This window comes from Neomonachus schauinslandi, chromosome 7 (genome assembly GCF_002201575.2).
Source record: "Neomonachus schauinslandi chromosome 7, ASM220157v2, whole genome shotgun sequence".
Taxonomy (NCBI): Eukaryota; Metazoa; Chordata; class Mammalia; order Carnivora; family Phocidae; genus Neomonachus; species Neomonachus schauinslandi.
The window spans coordinates 86,061,010-86,082,898 of record NC_058409.1 but is presented as its reverse complement, the minus strand read 5'-3'; the positions used below and the strand labels follow the sequence as shown (position 1 = coordinate 86,082,898).

The 21,889-nt window shown below is 59.5% G+C and overlaps 2 protein-coding genes across 7 annotated transcripts in view; both read right to left on the bottom strand.

Annotated features, from left to right (window-relative positions):
* Nucleotides 1-364: 364 nt before the first annotated feature.
* On the bottom strand, nt 365-14,507 carry DBN1 (drebrin 1). Of its 6 annotated transcripts, none has more exons than XM_044916809.1 (15): nt 14,029-14,507; nt 9,332-9,387; nt 8,606-8,718; nt 8,353-8,427; nt 8,090-8,236; nt 7,865-7,942; nt 7,433-7,584; nt 7,286-7,349; nt 4,220-4,279; nt 4,014-4,137; nt 3,120-3,257; nt 2,616-2,780; nt 1,499-2,166; nt 1,132-1,234; nt 365-923 (listed from the first exon to the last, which is right to left on the bottom strand). In XM_044916809.1, exons 1-15 carry the CDS (start codon nt 14,112-14,114, stop codon nt 853-855), a joined length of 2,100 nt encoding a protein of 699 aa, XP_044772744.1. In that variant the 5' UTR covers nt 14,115-14,507; the 3' UTR covers nt 365-852. The 6 variants fall into 6 exon arrangements, with proteins under 6 accessions (XP_044772744.1, XP_044772743.1, XP_021554526.1 ...); XM_044916808.1 differs by lacking the exon at nt 14,029-14,507 and adding an exon at nt 12,717-12,849; XM_021698851.2 differs by lacking the exon at nt 3,120-3,257 and having other exon boundaries at nt 14,029-14,382.
* A 6,832-nt stretch (nt 14,508-21,339) lies between these two features.
* Nucleotides 21,340-21,889, bottom strand: part of PDLIM7 (PDZ and LIM domain 7) — a 16,156-nt gene continuing 15,606 nt past the window's right edge. The window contains exon 13 of the mRNA XM_044917092.1: nt 21,340-21,678. Within this exon, the coding sequence (XP_044773027.1) occupies nt 21,587-21,678 (92 nt within the window). The 3' untranslated portion in view covers nt 21,340-21,586. The remainder of the gene's footprint in view (nt 21,679-21,889) is intronic.

Genomic DNA, 21,889 nt, shown 5'->3' with positions numbered 1-21,889 from the left:
CACCCCAGATCCGCCCCTGGAGGCCCGGAGCAGCAGGCCTGAAGGGATCTGGATTTCTTTATTAACAGACATGAGCACGACCCGTTACAGAAGTTTGTGCTTTCCAAAAAACAGTTACTGAACGTGAAAAAGGAACCCAAGCAAAGAGGGAGGAGTTGGGGAGGGGCCACCCAAGCCCCGGGCCCCACCAATAGCCCTGACCTGATCCTCGCCTAGGGCCTCCAGCTTGGGACCTGCCCAGCAGGAGGGGGGCAGGAAAGGGCCTGGAAGCTGAGGGGCCCCAGTTGGGCCTACTTCCTTTGGGCCAGGCGGGGAGGGGTCAAGAGAAGGGCGGGGAGGGGGTCCCAGGGAGCCAGAGCCCACGAGCCATTTATTGCCATGTTTTAAAATTCGTGCAAAATATCTGAAGCCCTGGACAGAGAATACAAAGTGATATTTTTCCAAGAAACATAAAACTAGGAAAAGAGGTGGGGCATTTTCCCACCAGAGCTCCCCCGACGCCAGGCCCCAAGTAGGGTGAGGCCTCCACCCCGGCCAGCTTGAATGAGCAGGGAGGACTAAGAGCTACAATCTGGACCGGGCGGGGACGGGGTAGAATTTGCAACAGCGTCTCAACTACCAACGGGAGGAAAACCAGTCAACTGTACAAGTCTCCTATCAACTTTAAAAAAAAGAAAAGCTGTAAAAGTCGGGCCCTGTGGGTAGGGAAGCGGCCAAGTCCTGGGCCAGGGCCGGAATCCGGAGTGGGTGCCAGGCGGAGCTGCTGCGAGTGCAGGCGCGGCGGGCCGTCTGGCCAGAGGCCGGCACAGGTGGGCGGCCTTGGCAAGGGCAGCCTGAGGGCGGGCGCCACCGCTAATCACCGCCCTCGAAGCCCTCCTCCTCTTCTGGTACTGGGTCTGCATCCCAGCAGGTGATGTCGATTTCTGTGACGTTGGGAAGGGAGTGGAGTTAAGGAGATTGCCCAGCAGATCCACGGCTGTCCCCCAACCCCTGGGAGCTGTGGCTGTGTGCGTATGCAAACACACTTGAACCCAGCACCGCCAACTGATTGTGTGCGTGCGCGCACGCGCATGTTCACACTTGAACCCAGCACCCCTACCTGAATCCCCCCATCGCCCATCCCAGTACTACCTGGAGGTTTGTTGTAGAACACAGGAGGCGGGGCCTTTGCGCACGGCTCTTCCGATTGGGCGAACTCCTCCTCCTGTGATTGGCTGAAGTAGCCCTCACTGGCCTGCAGGAGGAAAGCTCCAGGTCACTGGGCCCCACCCAGGATGACTAGAGCGGACCTACCAGGCCTGAGCTCGTTTCCCCAGCAACCAGTGATTCCATCAGTGGTTTCCAGGGAAACATATACCTGCCTTGGGCAAAAAAAGCAGAGCTGGCCCAAGGAGGAAGAACGGAATGACCCTCCAATAACGTGGGTCACAGAGAAAGGGGGTACCCTCCTGCTAGAACCCTGACCACCACCCCTCCCACCAGGCTGTCCCTGCCCCACCTGGGTCCCCTCCTTCTGGGTGGTCTCGCCATTGGTCAGCAGGTGGGGCTCTGGCTCTGGCTCCTGATCCAGCTCCTCTAGAGCCGAGGGCAGAGTTGGGACCTGGGGGGCAGCTAGGGGCTCCCCTTCTAGTTCCTCCTCTGGGTCACAGAAGGTAGCTGGCGGCTCAGGCAGCTCATCAAAATTGAGAAGGTTGGCACAGCCTTTGCCTGCCAGTGGCAGTGGCTCCTCAGCCACCTCGTCTAGCAGGGGTACCTCTGCCAGAGTGACCTCGGCACCCGAGGGAGGTGTGGGGACCCGAGGCTCAGCCTGGGCTGTGGAGGCCTCTTCCCCGTTGCCAGGCCATAGGTCAATGAGGCTGGCAGCGGCGGGGGTTACGGGGGTGGCAACAGCGGTGTGAGCAGTGGCAGTGTCGGTCTCTACGGCCTCCGCGGCCGGGGTGTCAGCTGCGGTCGCACTGGCCGCGGCAGGCTCCAGCGGGGCAGCCAGGACGGCCTGCTCTGGAGCTGCCGTGAACATCAAGTCCTCCGTGGGGCTGCCTTGCCCCCGGGGAGGCTCCGGGGCCTGTGGGGGCTCCTCCCCGGGGCCGGCCCAGGCCTCAGGGGCTGCGGCTCTGGCCTCTTTGCTGGTCTCTTCGCTATCCAGGCCGGGCCCGGGCTCCTGGGTCTCTGTCATAGCACACATGGAGGACAGACAGGTGGTCAGCTCCCCCAGGAAAGGACGCAGGCCTGGGGACAGCCACCCTACTCTGCTCTGCCCACCCGCTGGGGAGTCAGCGGCTTCCCGGGGAGGAGGCTTCCATGAAGGGCTCCATATGGAGCACCTTCCAGCACACCCCCTGGGCCCTGCTGCCCCTCTATCTCCTAGGCTCTTTCAGCTGCTCGGCAGCCCCGGGAGAAGGCCGGATCCCCGTGCCAGGGAGACACGCCGAGGCTGAGAGACGGCAGGTCTGACCGCAACACCAGGGCTCCCCCCAGCCATAGGCACCCCCAGCGCAGTACAACGTGGGTGATGGCTGACTCAGATCCCCGAGGAGGTGCTACCATGGCCACGTGGGGGTCCCAGCCCAAGGACTGGTGGGAGCCCTGGGGCAGCTAGGGTGTAGCCCCTCACTCACCTTGCGGGGGTGGCGGGGGCAGTGGTGGAGGCTGTGAGGACATGACCTCATCCAGAGCCCGCTCAATCTGTTCGGTGACAGGGGTAGAAGCCGTGCTGGAGTCAGATGGGCTCCGGGTGGGGATGGGGGTAGGTGCCATCCTCCGGTGGCTGTCCAGGTGGCTGCCTGTGGAACAAACCCCCAGGCTGGTCAGGGAGGGCCCGGGAGCCAGGTGGGGCCAGGACTGTCCACCTTGGGGTCTGGCCAGCACCTCCTGTGTGGAGTCTGGGTGGAGGCTGGGAGCCCCCCCAGGCCCCTCAGGGGCCAGACCACAGCTCCAGATCCTATAAGCCAGGCCCCTTGGGGTCAGAGCCCCTTCGGGGCCAGGGGAAAGAGGCAGGTAGTACCTGCTCTGGGGACAAACACCAGAGATCAGCGGTGAGGCTGGGGGAGTGAGGGTGGGGGCACTGCTGGGAAGCGGGGCCCTCCTTACCCCTCCCACTGAAGCCTGGGGCTGCTACCTACATGGGAGGGAGGAAGAGAGGTTTGGGGTGCGGTGACAGGTGATATAGGGAAAGGGAGTCCGTGGAGGGGAGGAGGAGGAAGAGGAGGAGGAGGAAGGCCCACTGTCCGATGCCTTTATGAAAGGGCAGTACGGACGACCTGCCGAGAGAGACAGACAGAGAGAGACAGAGGACAAGAGAGGGTCAGTCTCCCCCACCCCTGCCCGAGGCCTCACCCGCCCCCAGGGCCGGCCCTAGCCGTCCAAACTGCTTTCAGCTAGGGCGCACAATCAGCCACGCTAGGCCACAGCCTCAAGCCATCAGAAGACTCCCACCAGCACCAGGCACGCACAGCGATGAGCCTGCCACACCAAGCCGGCCCCTAAGCATCACGGGACAGCGGGCCCCAGCCCTGGAACCCCAGCACACGGCCAAGCACACAGCAGGGGCAAACACGCAGAGCAGCGGACAGAGCGGAAGGGTGCTTTGTGGAGGGAGGTGGGAGCCGCACCGCGAGAACCCCAGCAGCGAGCACTGGGTGCAGGGTCCCAGGCTGCTCAAACTCAGGTCCAAGGTCAAAGCCCACCCCACATGCACCCGCAGCCCTACAAGCAAGACCTAGTTCAACCCCGGCGGGGCTGCTCCCTGCAGCCAGGGGGGTGCCTCAGCCCATGCCAGAGCTGCCCGGATGACCTCTGGCACTACCCGCTGCTCAGCCAAGGCCAACACCGACCCCGGCTTGAGCCCCTCTCAGTCCTGCCACCTCGGAGCCAGGGGGTGAAAGCAGACTCGATGAGTGGCCTTGCCTTCTCCAAGGGGTCCTTGGGCAAGGCTTCCCTTCCAAGAAAGAGCCGCAGGGAGGCTCAGGCCCCAAACCTGAGGAGTGGGGGTCAGGTGGGGGTGGGACCTGGACTACCTGGCCGGTGGTTGAAGGGCGAGGGTGCATCGCAGCTGCCCGCAGAGGCCGATGCAACTCGTTCCTGCTGCTTGAAGAATTCCCGCGGGTTGTCAGGCCGCTGGGCAATAATGGCCGCTGCCTCCTAGGGGCACAGAGAAGGGGTCAGGGCGGGCCCAGCGGAGGCGAGCCCTGCCCACCTCATGTGCCCTCTTCCCAGCTCTCACCTCTACCTCCGATTCGGACTTCTTCATCTGGGTCTCTTCCTCCTCGTCCCGTTGGTCACCCTGGAAACCCAAGGGACAGTGTCCTGGGCACCCCACTCCCCCTGAGCTCTTGGCCTTCTAACAGGCCCCATGTTTTCTCCACAACCTGGCAGGAAGGGGCTTAGAGGTGGCACCTCTGCTCCCTTCACCACCCAGTCACATAGCTCCCTCTCCACCTGCACTGTCATTCCACAGCTCTGCGTCTTCCAGAATGAAAGTGCAAGTCCTCCTCTGACCAAGCTCTCTCTCTGGACCCCGGAAATGACCTGCTCGCTGCAGTCCCCACCATTCCCTATTGCACTGCACCAGCTAACTGCACTGCAGTTTTGAGGCTGCAACCCCAGGAATAAAGGTAGATGGGGCCCCTTGTTTGTCCCACGTTCCCTTTCCTCTTGTCTGATCTGGCCTGTCACCGCTCTAACACCCGCCTCCTGCCCTGACTCACCCACACACCCTGTAAGATGTAGCCACAAAGTCTCACTCAGCCCGATGTGGTCACAGTTCCTGGAACAGGCACACCATCTCCCCCCTCCACGCCTTCGCACAGGAGCTCAATCTCTCCTGCCCCAAATGCCCAACTCCCACCCCAGGTCCAACTCTTCCCACTTCCAGCCTCAGCTTGGGCACTGCCTCCTGGGGAAGAGCTCCCTCGCCCATTCAGGTCATTTCTGGGTCTCCACGAGGCGGTCCAGGCACACACCCCAGGTTACACTGTATCCTAACTGCCTTTTTCCGGGATCCTTGCCTCGGATCTGCGTATGAGCGGCCAGCACAAGGGTCAGCTGGTGCACGTTTGCTCACCTGCACTCACTACAGCATGGCTTCTGAACCATGCTGCACCTGCTGCTAGTGCGGCAGATGGGGCGGGAGGGGCTGTGCTGAGGGTACTGCGGGGAAGTTACAGGGCTTCTTTGTTTTGCACACATAACCTAAGACTTCAACTTCTCCCTCAGGATACAATTAAGAGAATGGCCCTTCCAAGTACCCCCCTCGAGACGGTTGTCACTCCAACCACAGCTCTGCGTCTTCCAGAATGAAATCTCAAGTCCTCCTCTGACCGAGCTCTCTTTCCAATCAAATTTGCCTTGCTCCTCAGCCCACTGGGCTCTAGTCAGGCTCGCCTTCCCATAAATTATATCCCACCAGCCTTTGCTGGTATTCCTGCACTGCCTAGGCTGCTGACCTCACAAGATTCCTCTGCCTCATTCAAATGAAAGGACTAGAGGCAATCTCACCACAAAAGCCTGAACTACCAACAAAGTACAAAACATTGAAACAAACTGGGCTATGGGTAGGAAAGTGAGATCAATACGCTAATCACAGGGTCAAAGACACCGCTGGGTCTGACCATTTTCAGATACATGGGAGCTCCCTGGCAGCCCACGCAAAAAGGGAACTCAGACAAGGAATGCAATTCTTCACAAAGAGAAAGCAGAACGACAGCTTAAGCAACGGGAAAGCATTTTATGGTTCTAAATTCCAAAGTTCTCACATGGGACCTTCTTCAGAGGGCCTGAAGTTGTAGGGTCATCACACTGACCTGCTAGAACATCATCCACTGTCACTGTCACACGAGCCACACCTGAAGGGCCGGATGAGACTATAATAAAATGGTGTGAGACCTTAAGACTTTGCCTGAGGCGCTGACAACTGCTGAAGATGAGTGATCACTTCAGGGGACTCACCATACTATTCTTTCAACTTTGGGGTGCCTGTGTGTGAAATTTTCTGTCAAAATACGCTTTTTCAGAGTGACCTTGCTCTGAATGGATAAACAACATGTGGCGTATTCATACAATGGAATATTATTAGCCTTAAAAAGGAAGACATTCTGACACGTGGATGAACCTTGAAGACACTGTGCTAAGTGAAATAACCTAGTCACAAAAAGAAAACAAATTACGATTCCATTCAAATGAGGTACTTAAGAGTAGTCAAATTCACAGACAGCAGAAAGGCAACTGCCAGGGGTCTGGGGGAGGAGAGAATGGGGAGTGAGTGTTTAATGCAGACAGAGTTTCAGTATGGGAAGATGAAAAAAAAATTCTGGAGGTAAACAGTGGTAACAGCTGTACGATGTGAATTTGTTGGGAATCTTAATGCCACTAAAATGTAATCTTAAAAACGGTGAAGACAGCCCATTCTACGGACATTTTGGCACAATTCAAAATAAACTTGCTTCATCAATTACTTTTGTGAAAAGTCTTGCCCACCTTGTCCGCCACTGTTTCTAACCCGCGGCAAAGGTGCGCCGAATGAATGGCTGCAGCTGGAGCTCACTACCCGCATGGCGTCTGACCCCCAGGGCTGGCGTGACTTCATGCCAGGGGCTGCAGGGCTGTCTGGTCTTCGCCCTCCCACCCTCCTGTCTGGGTCCTCATGGCACAACTGGTCAGCACAGTCCCGTCCAGAGAACTGCCCACCTCCCATCCAGAACTATACCACACTCCAGCCTGAATGACCTTCGCTATTTCAGAAATACAAAATTCCATTCAAAGCATGGAGACTCAACTCCAATACGATTTTGTGGGCCACCCCAAGGTTTGGAGGTCAGCACCCTTGGGACGACACACACATGCGCACAGGTGCTCCGAACGCCGGCCCAAACTCATTCATGTGGTTCTGCGGCACAACTGTGCTGGGGGCCAGGCCCCCAGCCCCCAAAGCGCAGGAAGCCTGTCTAATCCACCCCAGCCTCTCAGGCTCCACTGGGTGGGGGGGGGGGGGGGGGCGCCTGGTCAGTGAGGGTCTGGGTCAAGGTAGATTTTCTCTTTCAGTCTACAGAATAAGCTTCTTCAAAGAGGTCTTTTTCCCCAGCCAGGGAACAGAGACCCACGTGGTTGGGTGACAGGCCTGACACTCTATGACACTCCGTGCCCATGCAGAGGTACTCCGAACACCCAGAACTGTCCCCAAGCCACTGATAACCATCTCCCCCCTCCAGACCCCCCTCCCAAGGCTCAGGAACACAGGGACCATTCTCACATCCCCTCACCAGGAGACCGGGGGCCCTGGCTAAAAACTCACAAAGACAGACTGCTCCTTCAACCGCCGCTTGGCCTCCTCGGCTTCTAAAGTCTGCTGTTTCCTCCTGGAACGAGAAGGTGGCATGCACACCTTAGGGTGGGTCCGCACGAGGCCGGAGCAGGTGGCCTAGGGCGGGGCAGGGCCAACCTGTGCTCCTCGATCTGCTGTTCCCGCTCTCGGTAGCGCCGTTCCCGCTCCTCCTGCTCCTGGCGCTCCTGCTCCATCCGCTCTTGCTCAAACCTCAGTCTCTCATCCAGGGCCTTCTTCCGCTCCTCCTCCTTCCTCAGCTCTTCCTCCTTCTGCAACCCCCCACACCAAGGCAGTGCAGGCCCTGAGCTTGGGGCCCGCCCCTGCCCCTGCCCCTCCAGCCCATCCCCAAACCAGGACCGGGGAGGTTCTGGTTCTGGGAATTATGCCTTATGGGCTTAAGGCCAAAAGGGCTCCCTCTTTCAGCCGGGGTAGCACACAAGACAGGACTCACTGTTTAAGGGACGGACTTGGGGACAGAGCCCAGAGCTATGCCTTGGGGCGGGGTCAGGGAGGGGCAGCTCAGCCTGAACGCTGGGGCGGGGTCCACACCTTGGCCTGCTCCCAGAACTGCTCGCGGTTAAGCCGCTTCATTTCCACAGCTGCATCCGTTTTCTGATAGGTGGTGCCCTGCAGAGTCAAACAGCTTGGCATGAGCGGGCGCGAGGAGCAGGCCCAGTGCTCTGGGAGCTCCCGTTCACAGACGGTGAGGACTGACTGGCAGGAAAGGGGCGGACGAAGCCCTGGCAGGCCAGCCCGCCCCGGGCACACACTGACCACCGGCTCGGCGCTCTCATCCTCCCGCAGCCGCAGTCGGTGCAGCACGGGGCTGGAGAGCCGCGCCAGCCCGTTGGAGAGCCGCTGTCCGATGGCACCCGCATCGATGTCTTCCACACTGCTGGCATTCACGATCACATCAACACCCTGCAGCAAGAAGGCGTGTTCAGGCGGCGCGGCTCCATCCCATGACCACCACCAGCCTGCAGACCCGGCCCCTGGGAGTCCGGCCCCGCCCCCACGAGCCCTGGCCCCACTCGCACCTGGAAGAACTCAGCCACCTTAGCCACGTGGCTGGCACAAGCGCATTTTCGGGCATCAGGCACATCTTCACCAACCTGCAAAGCACCCAGCAAAGAGGGGGTCGGGAAAGGACAAGGGGGGGAGCAGCCTGAGGCCCCGGGCTCTCTTCCCAAAGGGCTAGTGGGGCTCTCTCTGGTGGTGTTAGCAGGAGAAGCGGGGAGCAGGGGGCCTGTTCTGGGCCCTTCCCCCCTTCCCCAGCCCACAGCTGCATACCCAGTTGATGAGCACGTATTTTGGCAGAGCAGCCTGGGAGTCCTTGACGCTGCAGAAGCCGTACATCACCTTCTGGTTCTCAAAGTGGCCGGAGAGCTCCTGCAAACCCCCATCTGGGGGAATCAGGAGGGTATCAAGCAAGACTCCCCATCTCCTGAGCCCTTACCCTGCAAAGGGCCCGGAACCCGAAGGAAAGACTCCTCTCATGGGCTCTGCCAGGCACACCCAGAGATCTGGAGGTCCCACAGCTCTGTGCTGGTGTGAATAGGGACAACAGGCAGGGGCAAGCTTTGTCTCTGAATTCCCCAGGGCCCGATTTAGGACTGCGGAAGTGTTTGTTCTTCACACGTTCCATGTCTCACTCTTCGCACATCATCACCTCTCACACAGTGCTATGCCCAGTGAGGTAAAATAAAACCCCTGGGCTCCGGAGAAAGTGGATGTGATCTGGGCCATCCCTGCCAGGCCCCTTTCTCCCTAGCTGTGTGACTTTGGGCAAGTCACTCTCCGTCTCTGAAGCTCAGTCTTCCCATAATCAAAGAACAAGCAAGGCTCCCTCCCTCCCCACCCTGGGGATCTTCGGGATGGCTGGAGGAAGGACACAGGCAGACAAGTGTGGGTTGGCTGGCTGCAGGCAGGGAGATGGCCCAGAGCCAGGAGGGTGGGGAAGAAAACAACCGGAGGAGGGGGCGGAGAGAAAGGCAAAGGAATGGCTGGAATTCTTACCTCCTGATGCTGCAAGCTTGAGGTCATCTGAGCCATCCTCATATGTGTACAGAGCCCTGGGGAGAGGGAGGGGTGGCTCAGAGTACTGACAGGGCCCAGGTCGCCAATTCTGGGTGGGGATGGCCCTGGGGAGGAGGAGGGACCCAGAGCAGGCAGGACAGGAGTAGGGGTTCTGGTCCAGCACTGCCATGTCATCATGACAGCAGGGCTAGGCACCAATTCTGGCTGGAGCCCAGTGGGGGCAGCCTGGGACTTGGTAGAGGGAGGCTCGAGTCAGGTGGGGAGTAGGCAAGGGGGCAAAAATTGCTGCCTGGTCGCTGGCTTTGAGGGAGCCCATGTGTCCCGTTCTCAGAGCTCAGGCCCTGGCAGCCTACAACCCAGTGAGCGGGTGTGAGATGGAGACTCCAAGGCGACGGTTCCTTGGTTACCGTTCCCTGGCTACCACGATCCTCAGCCCCCATTGGCCGGTGCTGGGAACCTACCTGGCGTGTTCTTCAAGTATCCACCGCCCCTCCCCTTCATTGCAAGGGAGGGGGAGGAGAACCTGGTGCTCTCTTTGCTGGGCATCCCTCGGTAACCATGGCAACCCGGCAACTGGCACATGCTGGGGCCCACCCCAGCCACATTCTCCTGAACACAAAGGACCCTGGGGACATGCCCTTGGCCTCAATCTCCACCTCTCAGAAATGGGGATGAGGTCGCCCAGGTCACTCTTGCCCAGACTCGGACCCCTGGTGGGCATGTTCTCCTGGGCTTCCGGCTCCTAGGCCTCTGCCAGAGCTGAGAAGGCCCTGGCCTCCTGGGAATGCTGGCCTTTCCTTCTGCCTTAGCTTCACCAGAAAGCTTACCCTAGCAGCCATCCTCCTTCCCCCTCCTCCCTGGCTTTTTCTGCCCTGGCGTTTTCTCCCTAGCCGCACCGGCACGGCATCCATGTCACGGAAGGGAAGGCAGAGACGTCTCCTCCTGAGAACCCAGTGGCGCAAGGGAGAAGGGCCTTGTCCCGGAGGCTCAGGAGGTCTCAAGCCCCTTCTCCATGCTTTCCTTTCCCTACTTGCAGGGGAGGTGGAGGAGGGTGGGGGCTAGAAGAAGGGGAGGCAGGGTGATGGAGAAAAGAAAGGGAGGGAGAAACAGGGAGAGAGGAGGAAGAAAGAGAAAAGAAAGGAAGGAAGTGAAGGGATGAAGAGAAAAATGAAAAAGGGGGGGAGAGGGAGGGAAGGGGGAGGAAGGGAGAGCGGGAAGAGGAAGGAGGGGGGTGGAGGAGGAGGAGGGAAGGAGGGAGGAAGGGAGGAGGAGGGAGGAGAGAGGGAGGAGGAAAGGAAAAGGAAGGCCTGGCCCAGTCTCATGAGGTCAGCACAAGTCCCTGCCAGGGCCAAATGGCCCCCTAGCCCCCACCCCCCCTTCTCCAGGAGCCCTCCCTCCGGAAAGGGACACAGGTGGGCTGTGGGGCTGGGAAGCTCCCGGTCCAACTGTTGCCTGGGCCCCAACCCTGGCAGCTGCTTCTCAACACAGCTGTCCCACCACCTGTCTGGCTACCCTAACCCACCACTGGGAACAAAGGGCCCTCAGAGAAGCAGGGGTCTGCCCCTCTCCACTCCACAGACCAGAAACAGAGGCAGAACTCAAAGACCCTGGGTGCCAGACACTGCTCTAGCTAGCAGCCCTCCGTGGGACACCTTGTCAGCCTCTCTGAGGGCCCAGGGACACCGGCCCTGCCAAGGACCCCTTCCATCCTCAACCCTTACCTACTCGCCTCTGGCCACCTTTCCTGCTAACAGCCACAGCCCTGGCAGAAACCAGGCCTAAGTTCAAAGCCTTCAGCGGGCCTTCAAACCCTGAGCTCTGCCCCCGCCTGCCTTTCCAACTAGACCTCCAGATCCGTACCAAACACCTGGGATGCTGGATGGCTCCCTGATCCCAAACACAATTCTAGATGTTTCCCACCCGGGGGGCCTCTGCATATGTGGTTCCCTCCACGGGAGGGCCAGTCCTACTTCTCTACCTCCTGGCCCACCCCTGGCTGAAATCCCTCAGGGACCCAAAGCCAGCTCCCGAGGAAGCCCTGCCCTAAGCCGCACCTCCCCAGAGCACTTACCATACCCCAGCAGGGATGGCAAGAAGCCTCCGAGCCCACCCCATATCTCATTCGACTAGGCTTCTCAAACACATCAGAGGCAGCCCAGGCCTGAATGGGTGGGAGCTGGTGAAGCCACAAGGTGTCAGGATGGGGGGCCCAGGAATCTACATGTCTCTCCAGCTTCAACCCCTGCAGACAGACAATGCCTCTCACGGCAAGCTGTGTGAGGCGGAGACATCGGATTCAGTCAAACCAACACCTCTCACTCCCTGGGTCCCGGGGCCAGCACAGGGCAGCCCCGGTAGGGGCTGACACGGACTCTGAGAAGCCACCCAGGCCAGAGACACTGGACTCGGGTGAGGTGGGGCTGGAATGCAGCCAGTCCAGGGAGATCCTGCATTCAGCTGAGGTGCGGGACCAAAGGCACGTGGACCCCTCAGGACAATCCCACTCTCAGGATGTCGGGGCTGGAAGGGCCTTGGGGGTCCCAGATATGGCGGAGTCCCATCCCCTTTCTCTTTTCAAGAGGACCAGAGAGGAGCAGACACTGTGTGTGGTCCACACAGTGAGCACACAGCCGGGGCAGTGGTCCATTTCAGAGGCTCCGCCACTTAGGAGTGAGCTCCCCCTAGGAGGCAAGGTAAGGGAGGGCAGTGCCAAGCCCCTTGACCAAGACAGCAACTATACCCAAGATGCCCTCCTCTGGCCTCTGAGTGCAGAGTCTGGCCCTGAGTCTGGAGACTCCACTGTACCCCTGGCTCTGTACTGGGCGCTGGGGGCACTCATGCCCCACTCTGCAGAATGTGACCCTCATACCCTTTTCACAACATGCTATCTAGGCCCTCGGGATTGAGCAAATGTGTGTGTGTGTGAGGGTCCGTGTGTACGTATGTGTGTATCCCCCACACACAACCCAGATGGGGGGTGACGCATGCCAATGATGAATAACTTGCTTTGGCCACATGGATGCTGCTGGGAGGTGGGAGCCCAGGCCTCTGCTAAGCAGAATGTGGCCCAGCCGTGGTTGTGTGGCCCTGAACTGGGCTGCCAGAGCCCTGCTGTTAGGAGGTTAGAGGGAAATGGGGTGATGGTAGACAAGAAACACCAGACCAGAGGGTGAGAGGGGGGTTTTAAGGTGGGCTGTGCCTCTCTGCAGGCAAGGCCCCCTATCCCAAGCCTAGCTCCTCCACTGGGCCAAGCCAGCCCCCTGTCCTGAACTCCTCCCATGATCTCAGCCCCCTTGGGGCAGGGCTGGGACAAAGGGTGGGCCGCCTGCTGGCTTAGCCTGTGCTGGCCTCTCCTGTGGCTGACCCGGAGGACTCGAGAGCTCGTCTCCCGCGTCCATCCCTCCAGGCCTGGCTGCCCGCCAGTGCTGCAGTACCATGGCATGGACGCCTGGCCATCTCGCCCGGCCTCCAGCCCCCAGGGCAGTGTCCCTACCCCACTGCCCTCCTAGGATGAGGGGGAAGCCAGCCCAAGTGAGGTCCCTCAGACCTATCCTCTCTCTGTGCCTCAGTTTCCTGCCTTCCAAGAGAAGATCAGGCCTAGAGAACAGAAAGGGCACCTGTCCCGGGAGAGAGTATTTTGGAGGAGGAGGATTCCTGAATGGGGTAGTGGGGGACCCCTTTGCTTTCCTGCCCCCCAGCGGACTCCAGCCCGAGAGCAGGTGGTCCATTCCCCCCCACAGCTCAGGGGAAGACAACAGCAGGGGAAGGGGGAGACGGTAGTTCAGCTTTTTCCCCACCAAGGAGCTGAGAGCCTCTGGCCACAGGGCCATGAAGCTTAGGGGCTCATTGGATCTACTCACTCTCTCATTCCTCTTTCGGGGCTCCCTCCACACTTGTGCGCCTGAGAGCTTCCCCTCAGGGACCCCAGCTGGTCACCTCGCCAGGCGGTTCAGTCCCCATGGCATCTCCCAGCCCTGCGGTCTAGTCCCCGCAACCCCCTTCGGGGTCGGGGAGAGGAGGACTCATCTCTGCCTCCTCCGCGACCCCTGAGGGGAAGAGGAGTCGCTTGGTGGTTGCTATGTGGCAGTGAACGTCTTTCCATCACACTCCAACTCCGAGAGGCCCCCGGTGGGCGGGGCGCCCCGGCCCCCAGCCCGCTCCGCTCCTCCCCCGCCCTAGCTTTCCTTTGTGCTGTGGCCGGGCCGGGCTGGGCCAGGCAGGCTGCGCTGGCTCCGCTGGCTCGGTCCCCGCCTCGTCCCCGCCCGGTCCTCGCCCGCTCGAAGGGGGCGAAGGTGCCCTTGGCCGCCCCGTGCACACCTGTCCCCCGGGCCCAGGGTGGGAGGGCAGAGGGCGGGGGATGGGCTCCCGCAGGGCCATGCGGCTCCGGGCCACACATCTGGACCCTGCGTCTCCCCGGCCGGCGTCCGGCCACCGCTCCCACCGCGCGACTTGGACCGCCTGTGGGCGCTCGGGGCCCGGCAGTGCCCCGCCTGGCCCGGCCCGGCCCCTCCCCCGGCGCGCACAAAGGCAGCCCCTCCCTGGCCCTCCCGGGCCGCTGCACCATTTCGGGATCTCCCCCTCCCTTCCCGGCTGCAGGGCGGCGGAGCCGGGGGGAAACAAAGGCGCGGCGGCGGCGGCGGCGCGGGGACAAAGGGGCCGGGGGGCGGGGGGCTCACCAGTCGGCCGCGCTCTCCTCCCGAATCACCTCCTCGTACGCCGCCAGCAGCTCCAGGCGGTGGCCGCTGAAGCTGACGCCGGCCATGCTGCTGGCGGGACCGAGGCCGAACGGACAGACGCACAGACGGACGGACGTCCAGAGGAAGAGGGAAGGAAAGAAGGAGTCGCCGCCGCCGCCGCCTCGAAGCCTCTGCAGCGTTGCGAGCGGAGCGAGCCAGCGGCCGGGGGAGGGGAGCCGGCCGGCGGGGGGCGGGGGGCGCAGGCTCCGCCCGGCTCGCTCCCTCCGCGCGCTCGGTCCTAGCGCCGCCCCGGCCCGGCCCAGGGGGGAGGGCCGCCCCCCCTTCCCGGCCTGCCCCGGGGCGCCCCCACGCCCCTCACCCACAGCCCCTGCGCGCCGCGCCCCGGCGCGGATCTGCCCTTCCGCTCCCCAGGCGCGGCTCACCCACGTCCCAAACCCTCGCCTACCGTGTTCCCAGTGTAGGCGCTTACCCTCTTCCCCAGCCCCATACCCCGCGGCGACCCCACCTCACCGCGATCCCTGTCTGCAGCCACTACCCAGGCCCGGCTTCACCCCTGTCCTTTCCAGCTCCTGGTTCCGGTCCCAAATCCACTTCATTCCAACCGGGCCCAGCCCCACTCCGTGCTTAATTTCTCCCCGCCCCAGCCTCAGCCCCCATCCCTGGTCCATTTCCGTCCCAACCCCCAACCCCAACCCAACTGGACCAGCCACCCTGGCCCATCCGCAGCCCATATCCACCTCTGAAAGTTCCACTCCTAGTCCATCCCCATCACTATCTATTGCCATCTGTGTCTCCACCCCACATCCAACCCATTTCTTTCCCAGCCTACTCCCAACCCCATGATCAGTGCGCACCTCCACACATTCACAATCCGCCTTCGCTAGCAGCACCCTCCTCAGTCCAGCCTACCCTATTCCCGTGGGGTTCCCAGTTCCCAATCACACCCCTCCATCCCTGCCTCCTTGACCATGCCCAGCCCCAATCCAGTTCAGTACCCCAGCATTCCCAACTTCTCTGTCCCTGCCCCACCCTGCTTCTGGGCACCCCCTCCCTTACTAGCTGCCCCCAGGGCTGTCTCAGATGGGGCCAGCCTAGGAATTCTTTTGCCTTCTCTCCCAAGGCTCAGGCCTCTCGCAGGAATCCCCAGTACAGTTCCAGAAGCAGCATCTAACCCCAGACTCCCAGGGCAGGGTTCCTCCAAGGACACTACTGGGCCAGCCTTCTGCACCTTTATTTCCCAAAAGCTCTGGGCACAGAAGTCCCCTACAAGGGAGTGAGCACCACTGCCAGGGCCTCCTGGAACATCTCCACCTTGCTGAGGTGGGACCCTGAAACCCTCCCCAGCTCTAAGAAGCCTTTTTCACCTCCTACAAAGCCTCCCACCCCCAACTTTTGGGGGGAGGTGACAGAACCAAGCAAGCTTTACTTGGTCCAGTCTGGGAGATGGAGGAGGAGGTGATCCCCAGCTGGGCCTCTGAGTTCTGAGTTGGGTAATCAATTACACCAAGAGGAGAAGGAGATCAGTGTGCATTGATCAGCAGTGAGTCCCAGTGCTTTAGAGTAGGAATAACCTCTTCAAACCCCCTGAATTTCACAGACACCTGCCTGGGGAACTCTGCACCTACCATGCCCATGGATCCCTGGCCCTAGCAGTTTCTCCACAGCCCCCACTTGGAGCAAGGCCCAGGCAGAATCAGTGGGATTAGGGCTGGAGGGGTGCCTGGGAGGGGTAGGTAGAGGGATCTCAGGCCTCATTCCCCTCCTGCTCCCCTTGATGTATCCCAGCTCAGAACTCCCCACCACCTCCTCCTCCCCAGCCTCCTGCTCACTCAATTTCACATCCAAAAAACAAAAGTCCAATAAGCATACTCTCCCTTCCTCAAATTTCTGCTTCCCCTCAGCCACCTACAAACTCTCTCCAGCCACCCCACTCTCACCTCTTTGCCATCTATAATTTTAAATAAACTTTTAATTTTAGAACAGTTTTAAATTTACAGAGAAATTACAAAGATAGTACAGAGTCCTCATATGTCCCATGCCCCGTTTTCTTTATTTTCAGGGAGAGAAAAGAGGGTTCCCTGCTTACATGCCCTGGAGCCTACTCCTTCTGGTCTTCTTACCTTTCACCCCTCCATATCACCTGCATCCTATAATTTGTAGATCTGCAATCTGTCCCTCCTGCTCCTGTTGTTCCTGGCACTGCTCCAGCCAGGGGCACTAAGGACCCTTAAGTTGCCAAATTTAGTGGCCCCATCATAGTCTTCAGTTTCCTTTACCAGTGGGAGGAAGGTGACCACTGATCTCCCTCTCCTCTGTGAATCTGCCTTTCTTCAGCCACCTGCTACCCCCAAAACAAACCCATGTGCCCAGCCTTGATGGGTGGGTCTCAGTGCCTCCTTGGAGGTCCCCGCCCCCCCCCCCCCCCCCCGGCTTTCACGTCTCCCACTCCCAGCACTGATCACCCTTCACGTCACTAACATATTGGGTGTCTCCCATCCCTAGAGTGCAAGTTCCCCTCCACACTGGGAGGCTGGTCCTGTGGCTCCTGGAGTAGAAAAGACAAGAAAGAGGGAGGATTCAGATCCAGAAGCTGGTCACTGGCTGTGTGACCTTGGCTAAAAGGCTTCCTGTCTCTGAGTTTCCTCTTTGATGACTTATAAGGATAAAATGTGACTGGATGGAGGCTTAAAAGGCGAGAAACCCCTCCCCTCCTCCTCGAAGCCTGGCTTTCCCACCTTCCACACCCATCTTCCCATCTTCCCATCTTCCCGTTCTGTGCTTCCCCACAACTCTCAGGGAAGGTTTCAAGGCTGACATGTTGGCCTCAGCACGCGGTCAGCACCAGCTGGTAGAGCCTCTCTGCCCTCACCCTGCCTCTGCCAAGTTCCAACCAAGCACCCCTTCAAGAGTACCCATCATCACTCCAGTGCTCCCCGCATTTCCCAGGCATCGGCCCCTGGCGTGGGGCCAGCCACTTGACCACACTAGCTCTGCTCCTGCTAAGTCCATTGCTGTCACGGCACAGACTTTGCCAACCGTATAACCTTAGACTCATTGCTGGACCTTTCTCGTCTCACTCATCTTCAACTATAAAATGGGGATGATCATGATGGTGCCTACCTCATAGTGTCTGAGGATTTAAAAAATGCTTAAAATGGCAACTGCACATAGTAGATGCTATTGATGTGTTGGCTGCTATTCCTGTTTTACAGATAGGAAAACTGAGGCTCAGAGAGGAGCAGTGACTTGCCCTGAGGCGTGCAGCTGGTGAGTGACAAAGTCTGGATGGGAACCCAGGTCTGTCCCATGTCACTTCACACCACAGGCTCTCCCTGCTTCCCCTCCTAGCACCCTCATTTCCAGGGGGTGTGGCCTAGCCTAGAGTTTGGTCAGAAGTAGTTCTTGAGGCTACAGCTGTAGAGACAAGGGTGGGACTCACAGGGCTGGGGGGTGGTGGTGGTGGTCCAGGACTCGGAGGGGAGGAAGTGTGCCCAGTGCTGTGGATGTCCATGGTTAAGTGTCCCTGTCGCTGTCTTCTGGCTGCTTTTCCACTGCAGGCTCCAGATGGGAGCATGTAGTCCAGGCCGGTGGGCAGATGCAGAGACTGCTTCAGGGAGGGACAAGTCTTCCCAAGTCAGTCCAATGGGTGTCAGCTCTAAGACTATTGCTGGAACCATTAAGAAAGGCTCCACTGGGGCTACTGAGCTGGCAAGATGTGGGCCTGGGGCTCGTTGAGGGGCATCTTTGCCAATAATGGGGAGACCCACCTGAGAATACAGCCAGCATGAAGAAATCAGAGCTGAGAGATGGAGAGTGAGGGAGAAAGCAAGCTCAGAGAGACTCCCACTGTCATTGACCTTTCCAGTTAAATGAGACAAATTCTCCCTGTTTTTGCTAAAACTAGTTTGAATGGCAGCTGAAAGAGTCCTTCCTAATCTACCTAATCCCCAAGTAGTAGTCATTTTTGTCTGCGGCAAGGACGTGGGTGAAAGCTGAGCTGGCCTTATGGTGCCCCGCCCTGCCCCAGCCCTGAGAGGGAGGACCCTCCCTGGCCACTCTGTGGTGACCTCACCGCACAATCTCCCTGGGCTGGGCCCCGCCCCCCCACCCCCCTCGGAGTTCTTCCCAGACTCCCAGCAAGCTTCTTGCTCCACTGTGGCCCCTGGAGCCCTGGTCCCCACCTCCTCTAGGCCCTGCTAGGGAGGGGCCCTTCCTCCACTCACAGGGTTGTTGGAATCCCAGCCTGGCGGCTGGTCCCTGCGTGTTGTGGGAGACCCGGCCCTTCAGCCCACGGCCTCAGCTCCCCTTCCCTAGCCAGGCTGCTTGGAAGGGCCCACAGGACTGTGAATGTTCCAAGGCCACGTGGGACCTGGCACTGAGGAGGCAGCCCCAGAATCATCAGTTCTCTGTACTCTGTCCTCTGGTGGAACAGTCCCTCGCCCTGCACTGCCTCTCTCCCCCGCTGACTTCAAATGAGCTCAAACCGCTCAGAGCTGGCAAAAGCCCCTCCCCTGCCTGCTGCCTCTCCAGTTGCCCACTCATGCCCCCGCCGTGGGGCTCTGCCCCCTTGGTTGGAGACTGTACTCTCCAAGGGCGCTAATGGCCTCCCCTGCCTGGCACAAGGACATTTCCCAGTCCCCATAGCCTCCACCCGCACAGCCTCACACCTCAGCTTTGGAACACCGTGATCCCTGCAGCTCTTTGGGGAGGTGCAGTGGGGAGCACTTCAGCCTTTGATCCTTGGAGCAGCAGACCCAGGCCATTCTGGCTGGGGGGCTCTGGACAGGTCACTTTCACTCTCCGAGCTTCAGTTCCCTCATCTGAAACATGCCTTTAATTGCATCCCTCTTAAGTGATTTTCTATGATTAAATTATATATAAGCTATTGCTCTGTGGTTCCTGGCAGAGGGAGGGAGCATTCAAAGCGGTACCCCATGCTTGTGTTTACTTCCATCTAGGCTAGCTCCTCTTTCCTGAGATTCGGGCTCCCAGTTTTCTGCTCCTCACCCTCCCCTCCCTGTCCACCCCCTCCCCCAACTTCCCTTTCTTCAACCACCTTCCCTGGACAGAAGCCTCCCAGCTTCCTCCCTCCACCCATCGGGGCTGTCCAGCTGCCCCTGGCTGCTAGTGGTCTGGCTTCCTCCTGGCCCACCACAGCCAAGCCTCTGAAGAGCTGTCTACACTCTCTCACCTCCTCTCATTCCACATCTCGCAAGCCCTCCCCCTTGTTCCTCTCACCCTGCTGCCCCAGCTCTCTGCTAAACTGATCTGGCAAACATGGTCGCTTTGTTGAGAAATGCAGTGGGGACTCTTTGGCCTTATCTGCCTGGATGACACACTGTTGGCAACTTCTGGAAACACTCCTGCCCTGCCCCTGCCTCCCTGCCCTGAGCTCTCCAGAGGCTGTCATCTGTCTGCTTCCTCTGGGATGTTGCTGCTTCCTGGCCTCTCATTTCTTCCCCTGCTGTCCTTATGCTGGATTTGTTCCATGTTTATTATTTTTGTAACAGATTAAAAAGGAATTGAACTTAATTGCCAACATCCAAAAGCCAGATTTCACATAAAAGTCTGAATCTCTGGATTCTGTTGGTAAACTGTCAGATCTGGCACAGCTGGGCATTCCTACATGGTGGCCCTTGCTTGGGGCCGAGAGTGGCTGCCCCCAGAAGACTCCCCCCAGACTGCTCCCAGCAGCTCTCACCATCTTCCCCTGTGCTCTTGCTCACCTGTATCCATGGAAACCAAGGATGGACTGAGAGGGCTTCACGGTTCAAGAGAAGTGGGAGAGAGTACATTTCTTTGTGGAAGCGAAAGATACTGTGTTTAATATGCTAGGGATGTCTCATTTGAAAGGACACCGCATCTTACCTGCTTTACTCCTGCTGTGACCTGCCTGGGCCCCTGCTCCTCTCGCTCTCTGGGCATCAATTACATGCATCTGTGACCTCCCCGGCCCTGTCCCAAACTCATTCCTGAATTGAATCTGAGGTGAATATGGACTTGAATCTTCATCTACTCCCTGAATTTGTCACATAAATGTCCCACAGGCACCCCATCCAGTCATTCAACAAACATTCACTGGGCATCCACTGTGTGCCAGGCACTGTTCCAGGCTCTGGCAAGGCATGATGAAAATGACACAGGAAGCCCTGCCCTCATGCTCCAGGGGTCTTCAAGAGAACACAACAGAGAGGCCATCTCTTCTCTTGAAAAGGATGGGCCCAAGGACCTGCTGAGAATGCCAGCAACTTCAGACATGCTAAAGGTCCCCATGCCAGGTTGTCCTGGCCCTAGTCTGGCTTCTCCTCAGTCTTCTCTCCAGTCCAGGCTTGAGATGGGAGGGAGAGATGACAGTTCTCCTAGGGTGGTGGATGGTATCGATGGGAAGCAAGAAGCCCCAGAGAAAGATGGGGCCACTACCAGAGCCTCCAAGTTTCAAGACAGCAGGCAGAAGGGAGCCTCCAAGGCACACTCACTGATGAAGGATGCCCAGACTCAGGTCTGGCATCCAGTCTGGCTCATGGCTCAGGAGCTATCAAACCTCGGTCAGGTCTCCTAACCTTTCATTCCCACAGTGGAGGTAGACACCTCCCAGGATGGCTGTGAGGATGGCATGAGATGGTGTGAGCAATGACTGGTATATTCCAGATGCGTAGCAGAGTTGCCTTCCTGCCTCTCCTCACCCCTCATCCCTCAGGCCCCCACTCTAGGCTCCCTGGGTTCCATCTCTGCCAAGTCACTTTCTGCTCCTCCCTTTCCGTGGCCCCTGCCCCTCCTCCTAGTCCCCCTCCTTCCGTCCACCTTGCTCACAGCTCTCAGAGCTCTTTTACAATACAAATCTGAACGAGTTGCTTCACTATTTCATGCTCTTCTGTGCCCTGACACCCCCACCTTGCCCTCACGACACACTCCCAGCTCCTTGGCCTGGCCTCCCAGGCCCTGGGGGCTGTACTCTCCAGCCCCACCCTCTGCTGTGGCACTCGGCTGGCACCCCTGGGCCTTCACTCTGGCTGTCGCTGTTTTCCACCTCCCATCTCTGCAGATGTACCTCCAACTCCTCTTCTCTGACCCCCAAGCCAGTCCCGATCAGGCAGCCCTCCCGTGGGTGCTGGGGCCTAGCACATGGGATCCCCCTTGACCTTCTCCTGCTGACCATGAGCTGTCTAAGTCCCCATCGCAAGGATGACCAGGACAGCCAGCCCTGGGAAAACCATCTTAATCTCCACCCTGTCATGGGCCTCAAATCCCAGCCTCCCTAATGCACAGGCAGAAACACATGCAGGACACGGCTGGATACGGGTTTATTGTGGCACTGGATGTGAATAGGGGCGGGTGTGGCCAGCACCAGTGTGTGATGGAGGTGGAGGGAGTGCGGGGAAATGAAGGGGAGGGGGCAGGGCCCAGGGAACCCCAGGCTCAGGCCAGGAGCTGGGGTTGGGGTGACCTCCGCCAGCCCTATCCAGAAATCTGGGGCGATGGCCTGGAACTGGAGCTCCCTCGGGCTGGGCTGGATGAGGTGGCCGTGGGTGGGAGGCGCTCACACGTGGGAGAAGGCGTGGCTCTTGCAGAGGGGCTTGTCCTTTTTGGAGTAGAAAGTCTTTCCTTCCAGGTTGATCTGGCATATCTGAGGACAGCCAGGCTCAAGCCACACGGGGTTGGGGGTGGTAGGAAGAGTCCCCTTCCCAACCTCTCATGAATTCCAGAAGCAGGAAGTGGAAGGGAGGCTGGTGAAGAACCCTGGGTGGGGCCGGGGGAGGGGGACCCGAGTCCAAGGCGGCGGGGGGGGGGGGGGGGGGGGGGGGGGGGGGGGGGGAGCCCGCCCCAAACGAAACCAAGGAAT